Genomic DNA, 21,692 nt, shown 5'->3' on the forward strand with positions numbered 1-21,692 from the left:
TTCCTCTTGCTCAGAATAATCACCTCAGAGGGCATAAATTCAAAATGAGGAAGGACGGATGTCGGATAGATGTGCAGAAATTTGCCTTTGGCCAGCGGGTGGTTGGTTGGTGGAACCGACTTCCATCATTTGTTGTTGAAGTTGATTGCCTAAACAAATTTAAGGCTCAACTGGACAGGTATTTCGAAAGAACGGAGGGGTGAAATGGGAGTGGTTTTTTTTTTTTTTTTTTTTTGGCTGATGCTGAATAAGCTTGCTTTCTTGCATCATGTGCCTCTACTAATGCTAATGCTAACCCACAAATTCCAGTCAATATCTGGGAAATTAAAATCCCCCATTATAAGACACTCTGATTTACTGGCCCACTCTATCTCCCTGTATAGTTTCTTATTATACTCATCAGAGTCATTAGGCCTGTAGCACACTCTTACTCTCAATTTTGATCTCCCAATGATTATGTCACACCAAACTGACTTGATACTGCACTGTCCAGTGATGCCGACTGGCTTCACTTCCTTGGATTTTGTGTGTTTCTTAACTAATAACATATCCCTCGTCCCTTCCTATCCTGTCTATCCTTTCTGTACAGATTGTACTCCCCAAATTCCAGTTCTGCATTCCTTATATCTGTGTGACGCCACGTCTCTGATATCCCAACAATATCTGCCTTTGATGCTTTGAGCAATACCTCAAATTCATCAAATTTATTTACCAAACTCCTAGCATTGGCGTACATGCAAGTATACATGCACCTGTTCTTTTTCTTAGCTTCCCTAACACAACCCATGTGTTTACTTGTACCTCAATGACCCCCAGCAGTCTCTGAAATATCCTGCATCTTGTTTTCCAGGCTTTTTGCTCATTCCAATAGAAACTGTGCAAGAATCACTTTCACCTCTTCCAGTGGCTACTGTTAACCTATTAGTCCTTGTATCCCCCAAGCTAGCAGTTTTCCGACCCACCTAACACTGCCTCGATAGCATCAGCAAATATTCTTGCACCCTTTCTATTTAAGTGTATCCCATCCCTGTAGAAGCAGTCCCTTCAGTTAACAAGTACAGACCAGTCTGAAAAAAATTCTACCCCTTGAGCCTTGCACTATCTTTCCAGGGCCGAATTGATCAACAAGGCTCTCACCATATACTTCCTCCTATCGTGTCTGGGTAGAATTGTAGACACTTTCAAATTCAAATTCAACCCTAATTCACGGACTTTTTTCAACAGTGACCTGTACCTGTTAAGTAATTCTGCCGGTCTCCTACTCTTAATATCATTAGTGCCAACGTGTACAACTATATCACCTTTTGTGCCCTTAAAAGATGATATCCACTCTACAACGTCATCAACCTTTGCCCCTGGGAGACATACCCTGGTCCTGCTCCACCTATCCTTTTTACAAAGCATGTTCCCCATTTCCCTGACAATAGAGTCACCAACAACTACTAGTTCCTGTGGGACCAGCGCATTCTGCCTTGGGGGTTGCCGCTGTGTTGCGTGATGACCAAGTGAAAACTCTGGCGTTGATGTGGGCAGCTGAGAGCTTGATGGGCCCCCTCACTTTAAATCCTTCGAGGGCTCTATTAGGAGACTCTATCGTCAGGGAAACGGGGAATATTTTTTGTAATAAGGATAGGTGGAGTAGAAACAGGGTATGTCTGCCGCGAGAAACTATTAATGATATCACCAACAGATTGTCAGATTTTAAGGGGGTAAAGAGAATATTATTATTCATGTGGGGACTAATGATATTAAACGTACACGATCTGACAATTTGTTGGAAAAATACAGGACCATGCTGAGGAAATGCCGCGAGCTAGGCCACAATGTCTGTGTCTGCAATTCTGCCTAGACACGATAGGAGGGATTATACGTTAAAAGCCTTGTGGATTAACTCAAGTCTTGAAGGACTCTGCAAGGCTTTAGGGGGGAAATTTCTATCAGCTTGGCCCACACTTGTAGGTAGAAGGAATTTGTTTTGTAGAGATGGGATACACTTAAAGGTGGTGCAAGTTTTTGCCAGTATTATTGAGGATACCTTAACGGTTCAGGGAAACTGCTAGTTGGGGGGGGGATGTGGGTAATACTGACACGCGTTTATCTGATAATATTGGTCAAAGTAACTCTTGCACATACCTCAAGAGTTCTTATCTGTTACCCCAACTGGACATATTATCTGGGCGCAGAAACGTTTCAAGTGAGTGAGTAGCTAATGCCAGGAAAGAGAGCCTAAAAAACTTCAAGGGTTGGGTTAGGGTTGTTAAATATACAAGAACAGTAAGTCTTAATTGTTTATATAGTAATGTTAGAAGTGTCGTCAATAAAATGAGCGAATTCGACTTGCTGGTTAAAATAAGTAACACGGACATAATAGGGCTGACGGAAACGTGGTGCCAATCGGAAATAGGGGATGATGATTTCAGTATGACTTGTATAATGTATTTAGGAAGGATAGTGTAGATAGAAGGGGTGGTGGGGTAATGCTTCTTATCAGAAGCAGAGCCTGAGTGCGACGCTAGCTTTCCCGGATTCAGACGTTTTACATGCAAGTATAGAATCTGTATGGTGTGAGATAGTTGGAAACAAAGGTATAATGTGAGTAGGAGTAATCTACAGACCAGGTGATTGTGAAGATTATGAAGAAAGCCTCTACATGCAAATGGAATGGGCAACTAAGCATCAATGTCTTATTATGGATGATTTCAATTTGCCTCTAATTGATTGGAGTAAATGGGAAAGAAACTCGACATGGGGAACAAAATTTTTAAATCAACTAGATGACTGTTATTTGTATCAAAATGTCAGGGAAAGTACTAGAGAAAAGAATATCCTAAACCTCATCATCACACATGAATCAGATGACATAACAGGGCTGACAGTAGAGGAACCAGTAGCAGGAAGTGATCGGTAGCAGTAGTAGGAATGGGTTATAATTTCAGAAAAGGAAATTACGATGCCTTAAGGTGCTACATGGCCTCTATTAACTGAGTAGATATCGCACAGAGAACGAATACAATCGAACTGTGGTATGCTTTTAAAACATTAATCACAGACGTCTTAAATGCGTATTTACCATTAAAAAAATACTCCACAAGTGGCAACTTCACTATTCATCCAAGTTGGATGAATAGTGAAGTTGCCACATTACTTGACCAGAAAAAGGTGGCATGGAAAAGTTACAGAGAAATAAAAAGTACTGAAGCTTATAACAGCTACAAGATGATCTGTAATAGAGCCACAGAAAAGGTTCGACAGGCAAAAACAGTTTATGAGAAATCGCTAGCAAACAGAGCAGGGGGGGGGATAAGGAATTCTTCACATGTATAAATGCTAAGAAGAGCAGGACAAACCAGATCGTACCTTTATGTAAGAGAAAGGGGATAGTATTAAATACACTAGCTACCGTTGCAGATGAACTCAACAGTTAGTTTGCATCGATATTTACAGATGAAAATCCTTTCGTGGCAATGGGAAATTGTGGGAGCAAAGTTTAAAAATATGTAATTAATGATATTGAAATTTCGCAAGATTATTTAATGAAAAAACTTTCGAGCCTACAGGCCAGTAACGCTCCTGGAGTTGATGGAATATACCTTATAATCTTAAGGGAGGCGGCAAGTGAGTGCATTGAACCATTGAGGCTAATTATGCGAGCATCACTAAACTCTGTAGAGATTCCATTGGATTGGAAAAGTGCCAACGTATCTCCCATATATAAGGGTGAAGTGGGAAATTATTGACCTGTCGGTCTAAATTCAGTGGTAGGGAAAATCATTGAGGCAATGATCAAGGGTGGAATTCAGGATCATTTGGATAGAATTGAAATTCTCAAGAATACTCAGCATGGTTTTGTAAAGGGAAAATCATATTTAACAAATCTAGTTCGCTATTTTGAAAGGGTCACTCACGAGCCGGATTTAGGTAATAATTTCGACATTTTTTTTTTATTTAGATTTCAGCAAAGTTTTTGACTCAGTCCCACATGAGTGGTTGCTTTATAATCTAGAACAGGTTGGAATCACTGGAAAAATCCTTAGATGGATAGCAGGATCGCTTCAGGGCAGGAGGCAGAGGGTTGTGATAAATGGCTATTCCTCAGATTGGGTTGATGTAAGAAGTGGGGTTCTCCAAGGATCAGTATTAAGACCACAGTTGTTTTTAATTTTCATAAACGACATCATCTAAATTTGCAGATGTTGTTAAAATTGGTAGAGTGGTTAATGATCACTGTAAAGCTGAGCTTCTTCAGAGAGACCTAGATAGACTTCAGGAATGGTCAGAAAAATGGCAGCTATGGTTTAATCCAACAAAGTGTAAGGTATTACACTTGGGAAACAGTAATCCCAAAATAACTTATTCACTTGGTGGAGTTCAACTAAACCCAGTACTGGAGGAAAGGGACTTGGTGTGACGATACAGTCAGACATGAAATTCTCTGAGCATTGTAAACAGGTTGCAAGGAAGGCCCATGGTGTCCTATCGATGATCTATCGAACTTTTGCAAGTAGAGATAGGGACCTGATAATCCCATTATATAAGGCTTTTGTTAGACCACACTTGGAATACTGTGTTCAAGTATGGAGACCGCACCTAAAGAAAGACATCGAGCTTCTTGAAAGGGTGCAAAGATGGGTAATTCGCTTGGTGAGATCGGCAAAAGGGTGTCCTTATGAAGAAAGACTTCGAATATGTGGGTTGCAGAGTTTGGAAACTAGACACCTTAGAGGAGATTTGATTGAGGTGTTTAAGGCTCTGAGAGGCATCAGTAAAATGAATGAGGCCGAAATTTTCAAGATTATAAATGATGCTAGAACTAGGGGACATAAATTCAAGTTACAGGGGGAGATGTTTAGACTGGACTGCAGGAAGTTTTATTTTAGCCAGTGAGTTATAAATTACTGGAATAAGTTGCCTATATGGGTGGTAGAGGCTAACAGTTTGTGGAAATTCAAAGGTCATCTGAATAGTACCTTTGTGTGAGGGTAACAATCTGAAAAGAAAAAAAACATATAGGATGATAGGTTTAATTTCCTTTTCTTTTATTAATTATTAGTTTGTTTTTTTTTATCATTATTTTTTTCTGTTTTTTTTTTTTTTTTTTTTTTGGCTGGTGCAGCATAAGCCATAGGCTTTCTTTCACCATGCGGCCATTACTAATACTATGCGATAGCCAGATGAGTGACTGTGATCTATTAAAAGAAAAAAGTGTGCATTTTTACATTCAGGGTGTTGCAAACATGTCAGAGTACAAGACTTGATAGAAATGGGGCAAATGTGAGGGTAAATGGCATCTATGTCTATGCTGCACCCTTTGCTCATGAATACCCACCTTGTGTAAACCTTTACAGTTCTGTCGGCAAGGCACATTTGACCAGTTCAACACCATTCTTTGTAAAACTTTAAGCACAGTGGGCCATGAGTAACCAACAAGACACACTGTTTCCAATATGGAGGAAAATTTAAAAACAGCCGGAAATACTGATAACATAATTGCTGCTACTTGCCTGTAATATTTAAGGCTGATAAAATTAAATCTATTTGGAAATTGATTAGTGTTATTATAGCATATCTGAACACTAAAAGTGAATGTGCATTACTTCAGTTTATGAGACTCTTAAGTGAAATGTTTCCAATTTAAAACTCTTTCCCCCTGTCCCTCAAAAACACACCATCACATCATATGAATAGGCAGGATATAACAGGATCAAGTGTTTGGAAAAAAAGAATTACCAACATTTAACGGGAAAGTACAAAGAACATTTTGTAGATCTGAATATTCATGTGTGCATAGCAGCACAGAGGATTAATAAACTCCAGTGGAAGAGATTGGAAAGTGTCAAAAAAAAATTAAGTGGAAGTTCAAAACACATGCTGCAAAGTCACATAAATGAATATCTGTGGAGAGGGATTTATGGGAAGAATTTTGAAGACACTTTTCAAAATATTGTTATATGTATAGTGGAAAGCAATCTATTTTTAAATGTATGATTTACAGAAAATAATCGTGTTCTTTTCTTGGAAATGGCAGAAAAGAATAAAATTATTTTTCCATTCATTTCTAATCCTAATAACATGCTGTTCCTTTCTGTAATTTTCACATTCACAGGTTGGCAACACCTCATACATAATTTTATGATGTTGGTTCAAATTTGACATCATTATCATGATTTCTGCACATAAAACAGCTCCAATCAGAACTAGACAATGACAATTTTTTTCTGCTGCTTGCAAAGATCCCTTTCTCCATGTTTCTTCCACATATAGGCAGAACAGGTTAAAATCTAAGTATAACCTCTGTACTGGTGGATAAAAATTGACAGCATTCAGTGGCTGAAATAACTATCTAGTGAGTGAGAAAAAAAGACTAACAAAAAAATAAAAATCCACAGACAGCAACATTGAGGTGTGCATAACAATAACAGATAGACTGACTGAGATGTGGGCATTACAGACTTATGCACCATATCATGTTATGTCTGTCATAACATGATAGGTTAAAGTGGTCAGACATTTTTCAAGGAATTTTGGCAGGAAAATACTCCTTCAGAGCATGGAAGATACCTGAAGTTTTCTTTGGTGATGGTGCTGTTTACTATCTAACCAAATCCTTAAGATGAAGCCCTATTACTTTCTAGAAAGCAGCTTGAAGTTTAGAGATCAGTAATTAAGGAACTGCATTTGTGGAACATGAGATTCCTCCTACCAATACTGATTATTAAATGAAAATTATATGTTAATAACATGTTTCTGTATCTAAACTATTTTGCATGTGGTTCAATTACTTTGATAATAATATATATATAAAAAAACCTGTTCTGCAGTGAGTTCTAATTTAAATTCTGGCATTAACCTCTTGCAGTGAAAGTTGAAGAACTTGCTATAAATTTACTAAAACTGGATGACAGTCCCAATAACACGCTTTACAACAATTCAGTTTTAAGAGGTTTCATGTCAGTCAGTCTGCAATGTTGAGTCTACCTTCAATTTACAACCACAAAAACTTCGACAACCATTATTCAGTCACAGAACTTATAGCATGTGGTAGATGTGATGTAGCCAAGTGGTCAGGAGCGAGAGTGCATAGCGTGCATTCCTTGAGTGGACCAGGATTCAAGCCCGTGACTACTAAATACGATAAATATTTGTATTGACGATTTATTGTAAACTCTACTGACTTGGTTGTCGTGCCGGAGTATAAACAAAAAAAAAAATAAATAAATAAAAAATAATAATAATAATCTGCACAATGTACGAATCTGAAAAAATCATGAATAATAAAAATTGTACCATCAGCTTATAAACTACTGCAAAAAAATGATTTAATCATTATGTAGGGTGATACAGATAACACATGTTTGGCTATTAAGAAAAAAAATAATAAAAATAATGAACTCCCATTCCTTTTAAACAATCTGAAAAGAAAAAAAACATAAATAAATAATAGTTTACTGATGATAATAACTGCACCCATCTTATTTTAAGTCAACTTGTGGCCCGAGACATAAAGGCTCAATATAATCAGCGCACATGGAAACTGACCTTTTACACATTCCCCACATTTATTCATACATAAATTGTTCACTCTTTCTAGCGGATAATGAGCTACAGTCCCTAATCAGTGACTTGTTTTAATGAAAATTATGGACTTATTTTTTTTAAATTTTCAATTTAATACCAACAACTAATATGTGCGTATATTAGGGCTAATTACTTTAATATCAGCTATTCTATCTAATTTTAGTTAATTATATTTTTATTTTTCTTCACATTGCATTTTACACATGGATTTGATAAAAGTGGATTCTCTAAATCTCACCATATTAATACCAGTATTTAAAATTGTTAATAGATGGCTCTGATTTGCCATAATCATTGCAATCCTTGAGGTTGTCACAGACATTCTCTCAGATATGCCAGACAAGCTGTGCCTGCTTCCTGGGAGTCTAAAATGCTGATGGAACTGATATTTGGGGACACTCAAGTCAAGCGGACCCCATTGTGGCAAAGTCCGGACGGTCTGTGACAGTCAAATCCTCTGCTTGCACATTCACGATGGTAGGACTGTTAGTAATCCTGGGTATAACCCCAATGCACAAGCACATTGCGGGTGACCACACAGGTGTGAACCAATGTAAGCAGGGATCAAGGTGTGGCATCCACACCACACGGAGGAATGTCGCCCCTCTGTGTTAACAGGCAATACTAGGTGGTAGATGACTTATCAACCAGCAACTCTCTGGGAGGCTTCCAGATCAGCTAGTGTATAATCTTGCTACCTCTACTCTGCCAGATAGTGACTGGAGGGAGTCTTAGTAGTGTGTATGCGGGGGACATTGTTGAGGCCATGTTATGTCAAGGATCTGGGTGGGCTCACATCTGGTGAGTATGGGTTTGGCACACCCAGGGTCCTGAGCTGGATATCATCATTATTCTCTTTCTTGGTGATTCCCTTCTACTTGTGACTCCTGTTCTCTTTCTCTCTCTCTCTCGCAGGGTAATTCAGAAATTTTTTTTTTGCTGGTGCAGCATAAGTCTCAGGCTTCCTTGTACCATATGGCTAATAATAATAATTTCAGAAGCCTGCTGAAAGCAAAGCTGAACATTTTTTACATTTGTAAAGGTGACTCCGGTGGTCTGAGACAGTATTTAAATTCTATACATGGGACCAACTGATGATGTTACCAACAGCAAATTCAAAATGGGAAGCATTCAAAGAATTAATCTTGGAAGCTACTAGCCTTTCCATACCAACTAAGAAATACTGTATATCTAATTTTATCTCTTGGTCTATTATTTCTTTTTGGAAATTTTTTTCTCTTTAATCTAAGATCCTCTCTTAGATGTCTAAGTTCCCTAGACCAGTCGGCATTTTTTGTCTCATATCTAGGAAAATCAAAACGATTTCTATTTCTATTATTTTGAGTGAGGCCTTACATTTGAGTGAGCTTCCATCTCGGTTGCCACCCAGATTTTAATCCATATGCAACCAATTCTCATTTAATATATCAGTCTCAACCTCAGTTGTAAAAACCAGATATATAAAGACCAAATGGTCAACTCAAATCAAATAAACAATACTAATCGACCATTCAGAAATTTTTTTTTTGGCTGATGCAGCATAAGTCTCAGGCTTCCTTGCACCATATGGCTAATAATAATAATTTCAGAAGCCTGCTGAAAGCAAAGCTGAACATTTTTTTACATTTGTAAAAAATGTTCAGCTTGCACCATATGGCTAATAATAATAATTTCAGAAGCCTGCTGAAAGCAAAGCTGAACAGAGAGAACACAGTTAAAGCCATAAACACCTATGCAGTCCCAGTGCTAACATGCTCCTTTGGGGTCACAGATTGGACTAACTAACATTCAGCTGGAAGATATCATGAGAAAGACAAGAACAATGATGAACAAGAGGTGCCAACACAACCCGAAATCTGCTGTGTGTGACAATTGCCCGGAAAGAAGGAGGAAGGGGCCTGATAGACCTCATTGAGCAACAGATGACAACCTGAGTTAACCTGAAGGATTACTTCCAGAAACACATAGCAGCACTCCAGCAAGCCATAAGGAACATAGACAAGTGGTATACCCCAACTTAACCTAAGTGAGGAGTTCCCCCCCCAACCAGGAGGCAAAAACGAAGCTAGAAAGAAGGGCTGAGAAGACACTCCATGGCAGACACTACAATGATCTCCATTAGGATCACATAGATAAAACTGCTTCCAACGCTCTTCCCCGAGACTGAAGAATTCATGCTCGCCATCCAAGACCAGGTAATCAACACCAGGAACTATAGAAAATACATCGCCTAGGAACCCGGAGTGTTCGATGACACATGTCGACGATGCCACCTGGCCTCAGAAACAATCCAACACATCACCGAGGGATGCAAGATGATCATCCAGACTGAGTACACTCATAGACATGACCAGGTAGCCAGATTAATACATCAGAAGTCAGCAAGGAAATACCAGTTGATCAAAGAAGTGTACTGTATAACAAGTATGAACTCTAGGCTGTACTGGGACCATGCCACAATAACTGATAGGACAATAGACAGACATAAACTCTCATGGACAACAAAGAAAAGGCTACCTATCTGATTGACATAGCAGTACCCAACACTGGCAAACTACAGAAAACCCATGGGGAAAGGATCAGGAAGTACATAAACCTAAGAGAGGGGAGATCAAAAAGATGTGGCATATGCAACAAGTAACGACCATCGTGTCAACCACAGGTATGGTGCCAAAGACCCTACATAACAGCCTAGTAGCAATAGGTCTCCCAGCAACCACCTACAAACCTACAAGGAACTCCAGAAATTTGTAATCCTAAACACCTGTAGGATAGTCAGACTGTTCCTCAACCAACAGTAACACCAGACATAACAACCACCACCACCACCCTGTGTACCCAAGTACACAGGGTTGTAGCAATACTTGTCGTGAGGTGGAACCCCCAATCAGGGAGAAATAATATTAGAGCAATAATAATAATATTCTTAACATGTGTACGCCATATCCAAAAATTTCATTACTTCATACAACTTGCCCCCCCCACTGTTTTCTTAGTATTGTATACACCATGAATTGTCAAACTAATACAGCAAATTTATCTGCAGAAAGATCTAAACCTCCCAAACACTTCCTAGTTCATTTCACAAATATACGTCTCAGTTCTAATCTCAATGATGTCCATTTCCACTTCCAGTCTGCCAAACCCCATGTACTTTTTCTGGGAGAATTTCAGTTATCGGTTGATTCAACCACTGCTCATCTCAGTTTCCAAATTATTCGCTGTATGATTCCTTTCGCCTCGAAGGGGGTACTTGTGCATGTCCATTCTGATATTCCCTGTCAGAGACTTGGCAATTTGGAACTGCTATCTTCGATCTTCTCTGACTTAAAATCTCTCTACCTCATTCTGTCAAATTCATCTGTTGTCTCTACCCTTCTCCCAACTCCACTAATCACTACAAACTCTTTGGCTTTCTCCAGTCCAACATTCTTAACAGTGGGGGTAATTTTCCTTGGTGATTTTAATGTTCACAACTCTAGCTGGCTTCCGTTTTCTAGTCACACAGACCCAGCTGGTCGAGATGCTGAGGCTTTTACAATTACTAATGACCTCGCATAGACTGTTCATTTACCTACACGAATACAGGACAAACCTAACCATACAGCCAACTTGATCAATGCTTGATCTTTTTCTCACAAACAACCCTTCTAAGTACTTGGTCGAAGTGAGTCATCCTTTAGGTACCTCATCACAGCTTGGTGATTGTCTCTTCTGCAATGGAGGCTTTATCTCATGGCTATTCCCAACCTTGTGTTGTTTAGCATTACAAGAATGCAAAATGGGATAACCTGTGAGATTTTTTTTTCTTCTGTTTGCTCAGATCATGTCAGTGAAATTATTCTTGTAGGAATGTAATTATTGGTTTTCCAATAAATGTGCTAAAGCTGTTCAAGAGAAGAATGTTGCATATCGTAATTGGTGTGTTTCCCATTCTTCACTTTCATTTTCTGCCTACACCAAAGCTCGCAACAATTGTAAAGCAGTTATTAATCAGTCCAAACTAGATTTTGAACAGGCTAAGAGTAGAAAACTTGCTTCTTGCTCTAATGGTAGCCAAAAATTCTGGTCTCTTTCCAAAGCCATTGGATGCAACTTTTGACCATCTCTGCTCCCACCTCTGTCAAAACCAGATGGTTCTATTGTCACTTCAGCCAAGGATAAAGCTGATATGCTAGCATCCCATTTTTCTTCCAACTCATGTATTAATGATCTTGGTAAAACACCTCACACCATGCTCCATTCAATGCCTCCTGTGGTCTTCCGTCAGAAGGATTTTGAAGAATCTTGTTGCTAAGAAAGCTCCAGTTCCTGATGGTATTTCTCCACTTGTTCTCAAAACCTGTGCTCCTGAGCTTACTCCTGTTCTTTGCTGCCTATTTTCACTTTCTTATTCCGAAGATGTTTTTCTTCTGCTTGGAAATTTGCTGATATCCAGCCAGTTCCTAAAAAAGGGTGACAAATCCCTCCCATCCAATTATCGTCCCATTGCAATTACTTCTACTCTTTCTAAAATAATGGAGAAATCAATTAACCACCAACTCAAACTACCTAGAATTCTTCCGTCTGATCAATGATCGCCAGTATGTATTCTGTGAATGTTGATCTACTGGTGATATTCTGGCTTATGTTACCCATTTATGGGCAAATTCAATGGAAAAGTTTGGGGTAACACAAGCACTTGCTCTTGACACCTCAAAGGTTTTTGATCACGTTTGGCATAAACATCTTCTAAACAAGCTTCCATCATATGGTTGCCAACTGCTTTTTGTAATTGGTTATCCAGTTTTCTCTCTGACTGCACACTGAGGTTGATGGTAGATGGCTCTCTATCTTCTAACTTCTCCACTAATGCTGGTGTCCCCCAAGGTTCAGTTCTTTCCCCCATTCTTTTCCTCTTCTATATATTAATGACCTTCTTCCATTGACTGGAAATCCTATCCATAGTTTTGCCGATGATAGCACATTGCATTTCACTTTTCAGTTTGAGAAACCTCGCCCTGCTCAATCAGCTTCAACTTCTCGAATATCTACTACAAATTCCTTAAATTCTGATCTCCAGGTAATTCTCCAATGGGGCAAAGACAACTTAGTTGATTTCAATCCTTCTATAACTGAGTCTTGTCTTATATCTCGCAAAAAGGATTCTTCTGCTCCTATACTTATCTTTAGTGACACTCCGATTTCTAGGCAAGTTGATGTATCTCTTTTGGGGATTACTCTGACTTCTAATTTCTCTTGGCTCAAGCACATTAACAAATATTGCTTCCTCTGCATCTAAAAAACTTGGTTTTCTCTTTCGCTCTCGGCATTACTTTTCTTCCAAATAGCTGTTCACTCTGTATAAATCCCAAATCTGCCCTACCATGGAATATTGTTCCCACATCTGGGGGACAAACCTCTCTCAGGCTTCTAGATTCCATTCAGAAGAAGGCAGTTAGGTTAATTAATGATTCATCTCTAAGAGAGTCTCTCTACTCTGTCTCAAAGATGTACTGTTTCTGCTGCATGCCTTTTCTACAGACACTTTCATGGGCACTGTTCTTTTCTCAATTGGCTTCTACAATTTTCAATCTCTCTTTCAAAATAGTCCAAACACGTGCCGCCAACAGCCATTTACTGTCCAACTTCAAACTCCCAGAACCAACTTTTCATCTTCCTTGTTTATTCATTCAACTTCAGTTTTTTGGAACAACCTTCCTTCATATGTATTTCGTGAAAATTAGTCTACAGAAGTTCAAGTCTAATGTCAACAAAAATCTTCTTTCATCTTCTCAACCTCCAACCCATACACGGTATTAAGTACTATTAAGTTCTAATATCTCTCGTGTTTGGGGTTTTTATAAAAAAAAAAAAAAAAAAAGTCAATTTTTAATAGATGTAATCTTAAGTATTTACGCTGAATATGTGTGTTTATTTCTTTCCTGAGCCCTTCATGTACATCTTGAGAAATTAAGTATATCGTGTAAATTCAAAAATAGCAAAAGCTTAAATTTCCAGACTCACCTTTGATCAATCTTCAATTGTTATGGTTTGAATAATAAGAGATTGGCTAACTTTAAGGTGATTGGTTTATTAAAAAATTAAGGGGGTGAATAAGTGGTAATTATGATGCAAACAGGATTAAAATATGTGTAAGGATGTAGAAGTGCACTAACTCCGTCCTTGGTTGTCGTGAAGTTGATTAAAGTTGAAATTCTAAATAGTGAATAAGCCAATGGTCTTAACGGTGGACTTTCATTAAAACGTCTTCAGTTGGCAAGTTAACTGAAAGGGAACGCGTACTGTATTTAAGAAGAATTTTGTAATCCCGTGATGCACTTTGCCGCTTGCGGGAATCTCAAATTGGTGAGATTCCAAACCGGTGAAAGATTGAAGGGGAGTTTCGCATTTAAAATGTTTAGATCGGAGTGGTGACAGAACCATTCTATAATGAGGGCTTCGTATTGCAAGATTTTGTAATTGTTTTTTAATTTTAATATGGTGATAGGGTTGTTGGAGCATACGTGTAAAGTAAGTTCAGTGCTGGATTGTCCTGTTCTGAAGCTATTGTAGTGATAATAAGCTCTTGTATTAGATGACCGGGTTGAACCAAATTTGGCTGTAGTACTGCCAATGTAACAGGCGTTACAATGTTGTTGAAACACAAATATCATACAAGCGAAATGAATAATATTATTTACTCAATTAAATATCAACAAAATTGTAACAAAAACAATAACAAAATCTTGCAATACGAAGCCCTCATTATCGAATGGTTCTGTCACCACTCCGATCTATACATTTTAAATGCAAAACTTCCCTTCAATCTTTCTCCAGTTTGGAATCTCACCAATTTGAGATTCCCGCAAGCGGCAAAGTGCATCACGGGATTACAAAATTCTTCTTAAATACAGTACGCGTTCCCTTTCAGTTAACTTGCCAACTGAAGACGTTTTAATGAAAGTCTACCGTTAAGACCATTGGCTTATTCACTATTTAGAATTAACTTTAATCAACTTCACGACAACCAAGGACGGAGTTAGTGCACTTCTACTTCCTTGCACATATTTTAATCCTGTTTGCATCATAATTACCACTTATTCATTCCCTTAATTTTTTAATAAACCAATCACCTTAAAGTTAGCCAATCTCTTATTATTCAAACTATAACAATTGCAGATCGATCAAAGGTGAGTACTGGAAATTTAAGCTTTTGCTATTTTTGAATTTAGTCCAATAAAACAGTACTTTAAGACATACTATAACTTTAAATTGTATATGGTGTAATTAACAGAAACAACTCCTATAAATTCGGAAAATTATTTTATTTTATTTTTTAAGGAATTTTTGTTTCTTTAAGAACGTTAATTTTTAAAGAAACAAACAAAGAAAACTTGATCATATATCAATTCTTATATTACTTATCCAATTCTAAAGAAAAAGGCTGTTAGGTTACAAACTTACTCATTTGGAAACATGTTTACATAAGATAAGACAGATCCAGAGGAATAGCCAGAGGCATTTTTAGCAGGAGTATTCATATATCGTTCTGTGTAACCAGTGTCATAGAGTGACCATGATGTAACAGGTGCTCCAGCTATTGCAACCTTGTAAAAAAAAAAAATAATAATAATAAAATAAAAATAAAAAATAAATAAATAATAAATAAATATAAATTAGAATTGATTGTTATACGATCATTAATATAGTTGGGGAAGGATGATATGTGGTTGTTATCACTTTAGAATTATTAATATGTATAATTAACCACTCTTTTACCACGTAGAGTTTTTAATATGTATTTTATTAATCATAGCCTAAACTAATATATACAATAGTGTAACGTTTCGGGTATCTTGCCGATACCCATCATCAGACCGTGCTGTTTGGGAATAGGGATAAAATTAAAAAGGTGAAGGTTACTAATTAGATTTACATTGAGCAGTTCTAAATTACAATCAATTTTTTTTTTTTTTTTTTAAACATAGGATCAGTTATAAGATGTATTCACAATTGGTCATTTCTAATTTTCAATAATGCCAGTGAGTAGATAAATAATTCTAAGTTATAATAAAAAAAATTTAGGTTACTTTACTTTTAGCCTATTTTATAAGATGAATTAAGACAAACAAAACAAATCTTGCCTGCTGACCACCCTCAGACCTGAAGAGAAATAGGAAAGAGGATCAGCAAGCTGTGCCTTTTATAAGCCAGGGATTCTTATGATTAGCCAACAGGAATAGTGTTAGGTTATCCTAGATCCAGGGAGCTAGAAAGCTGACCTTTGATCATCCGTTATGGTGTGTGTGTGGGCTGGTTCTGGGGGTCTGGAAGGATTTGTATGCGATCTGCACCTCTGGATGCCTTGTTTCTTTTTCTCTTTTTCTTTCCCGAGTCCTTATTTCTTCACTTATTTTCTCATTGAAGAGATGAAAATACTGAGGGTTGAACTCAACCCCCTGTTTTCTATTAATTGCTGAAGATCCAAATAATTTGATAAGAAATTTGATTAGAACTGCTCAGTGTAAATCTAATTAGTAACCATCACCTTTTTAATTTTATCTCTATTCCCAAGCAGCACGGTCTGATGATAGGTATCAGCAAGATACCCGAAACGTCACACTATTGTATATATTAGTTTAGGCTATGCTTAATAAAATATACATTAAAAACTCCACGTGTTAATTATACTCATTATAATTCTTAATGGATCATTAATACATTTTAACAGAACATTTATATTTGTATGGGGAGAAGAATTTAAAAGTTTATGGTCTGAGTATGAAATGGTAGTGGTGCACTGTCAAAATTTCAGTACTCGGTGTATAACAAAATAGTGGTGAGTTACTATTTTGATCCACTTCAAAATAGTAACTCACCACTCATGCAATTTCAATAATCTTTTTGTTTTTTAATCACATGTCCTGAAGTCCATAAAGTTGTGAGAATGAGGAAAAATGGATAAAATCATCCAGTCATCCAATATTTGGGAAAAAAGGAACTAATGCTAAAGGCAATTCATGAGGATATAGTTACAATTTTGGGGGACCCATGCCCTTTCCTATTCCATGATTAAGAAGTGGACAGCAGAATTTAAATGAGGGAAGGCACACACACAAACTTGCATTATATAAAACATGTATTTTATACAGTATGTATTCTTTTAAACATTTGTCAATTGTCAAAATGATCCATGCTGTGGAAGACCTGCAATGTCAATCACTCCGGAAGTTGTTGACAGTGTGCATGATATGGTGACAAGTGACTGATATGTGACAATTTGTTACACTGCCAGCATCATGGGCATTTGGATGTGTACCACATAAAAAAGGTACTCACTATAAAAAGGTGTTAACACAATGGATTCAAAGTTATCGACAGAAGATCAAAAATACACTAGGGCTAGATTGTCAAGTTAAGTGAACACCTACACCATTTTCAGATCCAGCAAATTTCCTTGCAAGGTTTGTGACGATAACCAAATTTGATGAAAGCTGAAGGATGAGTGGGGGGGGGGATTTAAACCTAAAATTTATGTTAACGCAAAAAGAAAAGGGATCTTCTCACAATCAAACATATTACACATAATTATGATTCCAGTTACACTACATACTGTTTCACTTTCATAGGAACATACTGTTTCACTTTCAAAGAAGCCAAGTTAATTCCTTCTGCTTGAAAGGTGATGGAACTGTTTTTTTTTTGGGTTGTTGCTAGTGACCTTCTGAAAGGCCAAACAGTCATAGGGGCATATTACATAGATCTTGTGAGAATCAGTGTGAAAACTTCAAGACAAATGCTGAAGAAAACTAAACAAAGGTGTATCATTCCACCAGGAAAAAACACAAGTTTGTCATTGCCATATTTGCACTGCATGAGCGCAGCTTTGAAATCTTGGACCATCCTCCATTTTCACCAGATACTACTGGACTTTCACCTATTTTTTACGTTGAAAAATTACCTTGCTGGGATCCATTTTCTACTGACAGTGAAAACGTTTTTTGCAGTTGAAACAGTGCATTGCAGTATTCGTGGCAAAAGTGTACTGACTCGAAAGGAGACTATGTTGAAAAGTAACGTGTTACCAGACTCAAAAAAATTTTATACTTAGGTCAAGAACTTTTCAGAAGCCCCTCTGTATACAATGATTTTCACAAATACCAAAGCTGCAAAAATCTGTATACACAATTAACTGGCTCAATATTCGAGACCCACTAATATTCAAGTGAAACAAGGTGAATAACCATGCTATTAAGAGATGACTTTTAATTATGAAAACTTTGGCCATTTCACAGGTGATTCTGGCACTAATTAACATCTGAGCAGTGAGAAATTAGGCATTTAAATGGAGGATTTCTAATGAGAAATGAACTGGAAGCACTCACATACACTGATAAATAAAAACCACTCCATAACTCCAGGTCAAAACCTAAGCTGAACCAAATTTGATGAAAGCTGATGGATGGGTAGGAGTGGGGGGGGGGGATTTAAACCTAAAATTTATGTTAACGCAAAAAGAAAAGGGATCTTCTCACAATCAAACATATCACACGTAATTATGATTCCAGTTACACTGCATACTGTTTCACTTTCATAGGAATAGCACATGCAAACATGCATTATATATAAAACATGTATTTTATACAGCATGTATTCTTTTAAACATTTGTCATTCAATTGTCAATTGTCCAAAAGAAGTAGAATTTTCTTATTATGTCTTCATAACTCATGATCCCAATGAAGCAACTCAGATTCAAACAAAGTTGGTGTTGTTCAAGTTTTTTTGTTATTTATGCTATATTAATCAGGCAACTTTTTAAAGTTTTTGAAACTGTGGATTTTTAGATTTTACTGTGGCAAAACATTTCTTTCTTATCTGTGTCATTAAAATTAGTGCAAGTGGTGGCGGTACAGTTATATTGTTCACATCATTTTCTTCACCTGGAACTTTTCCAAAGCACATGTGGTGCAAATCGATCTAATCAACCAGATGAACATGCAAATTTCTCGTTTCCAAATAAAAGTGGACCACTTATGAGGATCTTCACTTATGCATTTCATTTTGCTACAATTCTGTTCATGAATCAATAATTGTTTTGAATTCCAAACTTTGTTCTGTAAATTAAATTCACAAGCAACAACACATTTTTTTTTTACTGTTTTCTATTTTGCTAATAAATTTCATTTTATCCTTAACACAACTTTTTGCTTGTCATCCATTGTAAAATTACTGTACAGCATGGTGTAAACTACATCATATCTTTGCAAAAAATGACAAAAAAATGCAAACTGACCACAATTCAAAACTAAAACAATGTTCTCACGCACAGGGTAACTAACACATATAGGTGATATTAAATGCTCAAGAGTTCACTTTTTGAGTTCTCAAAAAGTTTTTCCTCAAGATTGTTAATTTCTTAAACAAATGGCTCTGCCAAAAGGTTAATCACCTACCATATACTTCAAAAATGAGACAGCCCTATTACAGCCTCTTCCAAGACTTACTGGTCCCTCATCAGACAGATGGTGATCACTAGCTACAATTCACTGGCAAAATCATGGTAATGAAGTTGTTTGATATGAGCTGTCATGTGCTATGTGAAGTCATAACTTGAAATTATAAATTAGCTAGCTATATAAGTTGCTAGCTACAAAAACAAAGACTAGGTGGTGAAAGTCCTCCTACTAATCATAATTTTGAAAAGGCTAAATAAGCATTAGCTATTTTGTAATTTTAAATTGGGCAAATGATGTCCATCTTCATGGATAAGTCCTTGCTCTTTGTAATTTTTCCCATAATGGTTCTACTAGACTCAGACTGCGGTTCTGAGCAGGGATGTCCATGAGTGTCATATTAGTTTTCTTAGAGTATAACCAAGATATCACAGGAAAAAAATGTCTGGAAGAAATGTAAACACCTGTACCATAAAATTGCATCAACTTTGTAAGGACAGAATTAGTGAGGCTGCCATAAAACTACTATGTTTTGAAAGTACTATTCACAAAAACTATCAGCAAACCACCAACTGTGCTTCACAGCTAGAAAAAATGCACTGGTTTCAAAAATGTTCTCTGGGTTGGTATGATGTCCAAGTTTTCCCAGCTAATGAATTGCACATTGGGATACATCACATCAGAGAATTATTTTAACTTGGTTTTCATTTTTAACATGCTTAACTTTCATAAAGAAAGGTTTATGGATAATGGGAATTCCCCCTCACCAGCTGAACAATAAATGCAACAATAGCTATTCCCAGACTTCTTGGATGATCCTTTGGTAACTTTTGGTGTGGTTTTTCCAGACAACTCTCATATGATGATTATTTGGAGATCTCTTGTCATCAAATTATGTGGTCTGCCCTCTCGATGTTTAAACAGGACATGGTCAACTGCCTTCCACTTCCATATGATATTCCAGACAGGGGTCTCCAGAATAATTAGAAGAACTGAAACCTGGTATGTGCTAAATGGAATCCCACCACCTGTCACCATTTAAACTCAATGAGCTTATTTTTCTATAGTATGTTGCTTTCACTTTTTCCCCCCATCTCTGTACAATAGAGATGGGGGGAAACTTTCACTTTCATTATCACCAATGCATGTAAAATATGAAACTTTCTTAGTGTCCCAATAATAACCATCTCAGCTTTGACATCAACAAAAAGATGTTAGTTTAATTTCCATACGTCTGGTTCCAAAACATATTTGATAAGAATGTCTTAAAAAAGTTCACGTTTTAAGAGCATTGGAACGATGCTGATTCATGAATGTGAACTTGCAAAAAAAAAAAAAAAAAAAAAAAAAAAAAGTAGTTCATAACTCAATTAATATAATACTTATCACTTTAAAATAATTTTAATAAAATTTCCATTTGAAGTATATTGGCAACTGATGATGTTTGAACTATGTGCTACTAAAGAAATAAATGGAGACCTCACTTAACAAAATATAATTCACAATTATGCATCTAATGTATGTCCCATTGTATAAGTCGACTTTATTTTTTTTGCCTTGAAATTCTGCCCTAAATCATACATTTCTGCATGTCAACCCCACCCCCAAACTCATCTTACACATTTGGTGTAAATGGTATTACAGTAAAATGCACATTAAGAAACATCTACTTTTTAATTCAATTATTTCTGTTCTTTTAAATGTTTCCATTGTGATATTTTATTACTACTTAGTAACCTGTAAAGAAAATGCTAATTGTATACTGTACTCTCTTAACTAGAACACCACAAAACAAAAACCTAAATATATATAGGTGATGAAGTAACATTCTCTTATTAATACTATATGCATAAATAAGTTTCAGATTACACTGTGTAATAACTATTCTTTGTTTCCTGGTTAGTACTGCACTGAAAATTTTTTTCACTGAAAAAAGTGCCTCAATATAGAAGCCCATTTGTTTTCAAGAGTTTACTTTCTGAGTTCTCAAAATAAATAGTCTTGAAGAATTCCATGAACTGTTTTCATCTGATGAAGAAGATGAACAAATTGTTGGTAAAGTGAAAAACTCAGTGTATATTTGTGATATTCTTATATTTAGGATTTTATATTCTGCATAGAAGATGACCCCAAACTTCCTGTTTTTTAGCACTGGAAGGTTTACTTTTATTCTGACATACATATGGTACATAATTTACAGGCTACATTTAAAAAAAGAGAAAAGTCATATAGCAGGGAGCGAGCTAAATGGGCTGTTCAATGAACAAGAATAGGCTGCTAATACGGAATAAAGCTGACCAAACTATCTAGTTTGGTCAGCTTTATTATACGTTAAAACTTTAATTATTGGAAGCAGTCAAAACTCATAATGGGTCAACAAGATACCCACTGTGTTTGTCAGGAAACCATGATGCACAGTGCTAAATAAGCTACTGGAACAATTATTAAGGTAGCACAACAAAGAAACGCAAATGTCAGATAAGTGGAAACAGCAGAAGAATTACATATGGATCAAGATGATATCAAAATACAAAATATCACAGAGATCAATAGGATGAATACAAGGTGGAGTTGCAATCAAACAATCATAAATTAATGATGGAAAGGAAATTGGTTGATGATGGCTCAAAAAACAGCTGAAACAGAAGAGTTCTTTAATATCTTAGGAAGGGCAGAAAGAA

The 21,692-nt window shown here is 36.6% G+C and overlaps 1 protein-coding gene across 1 annotated transcript in view; it reads right to left on the reverse strand.

The window, feature by feature from the left end:
• LOC150089729 (dipeptidyl peptidase 9) overlaps positions 1-21,692 on the reverse strand; it is a 483,518-nt gene that overhangs the window by 40,468 nt on the left and 421,358 nt on the right. Inside the window, 1 exon segment of the mRNA XM_090390084.1 lies at positions 15,022-15,164. Within this exon segment, the coding sequence (XP_090246210.1) occupies positions 15,022-15,164 (143 nt within the window).

Source organism: Mastigoproctus giganteus, chromosome 2, assembly GCF_048544385.1.
Source record: "Mastigoproctus giganteus isolate SK-2022 chromosome 2, ASM4854438v1, whole genome shotgun sequence".
Classification (NCBI taxonomy): domain Eukaryota; kingdom Metazoa; phylum Arthropoda; class Arachnida; order Uropygi; family Thelyphonidae; genus Mastigoproctus; species Mastigoproctus giganteus.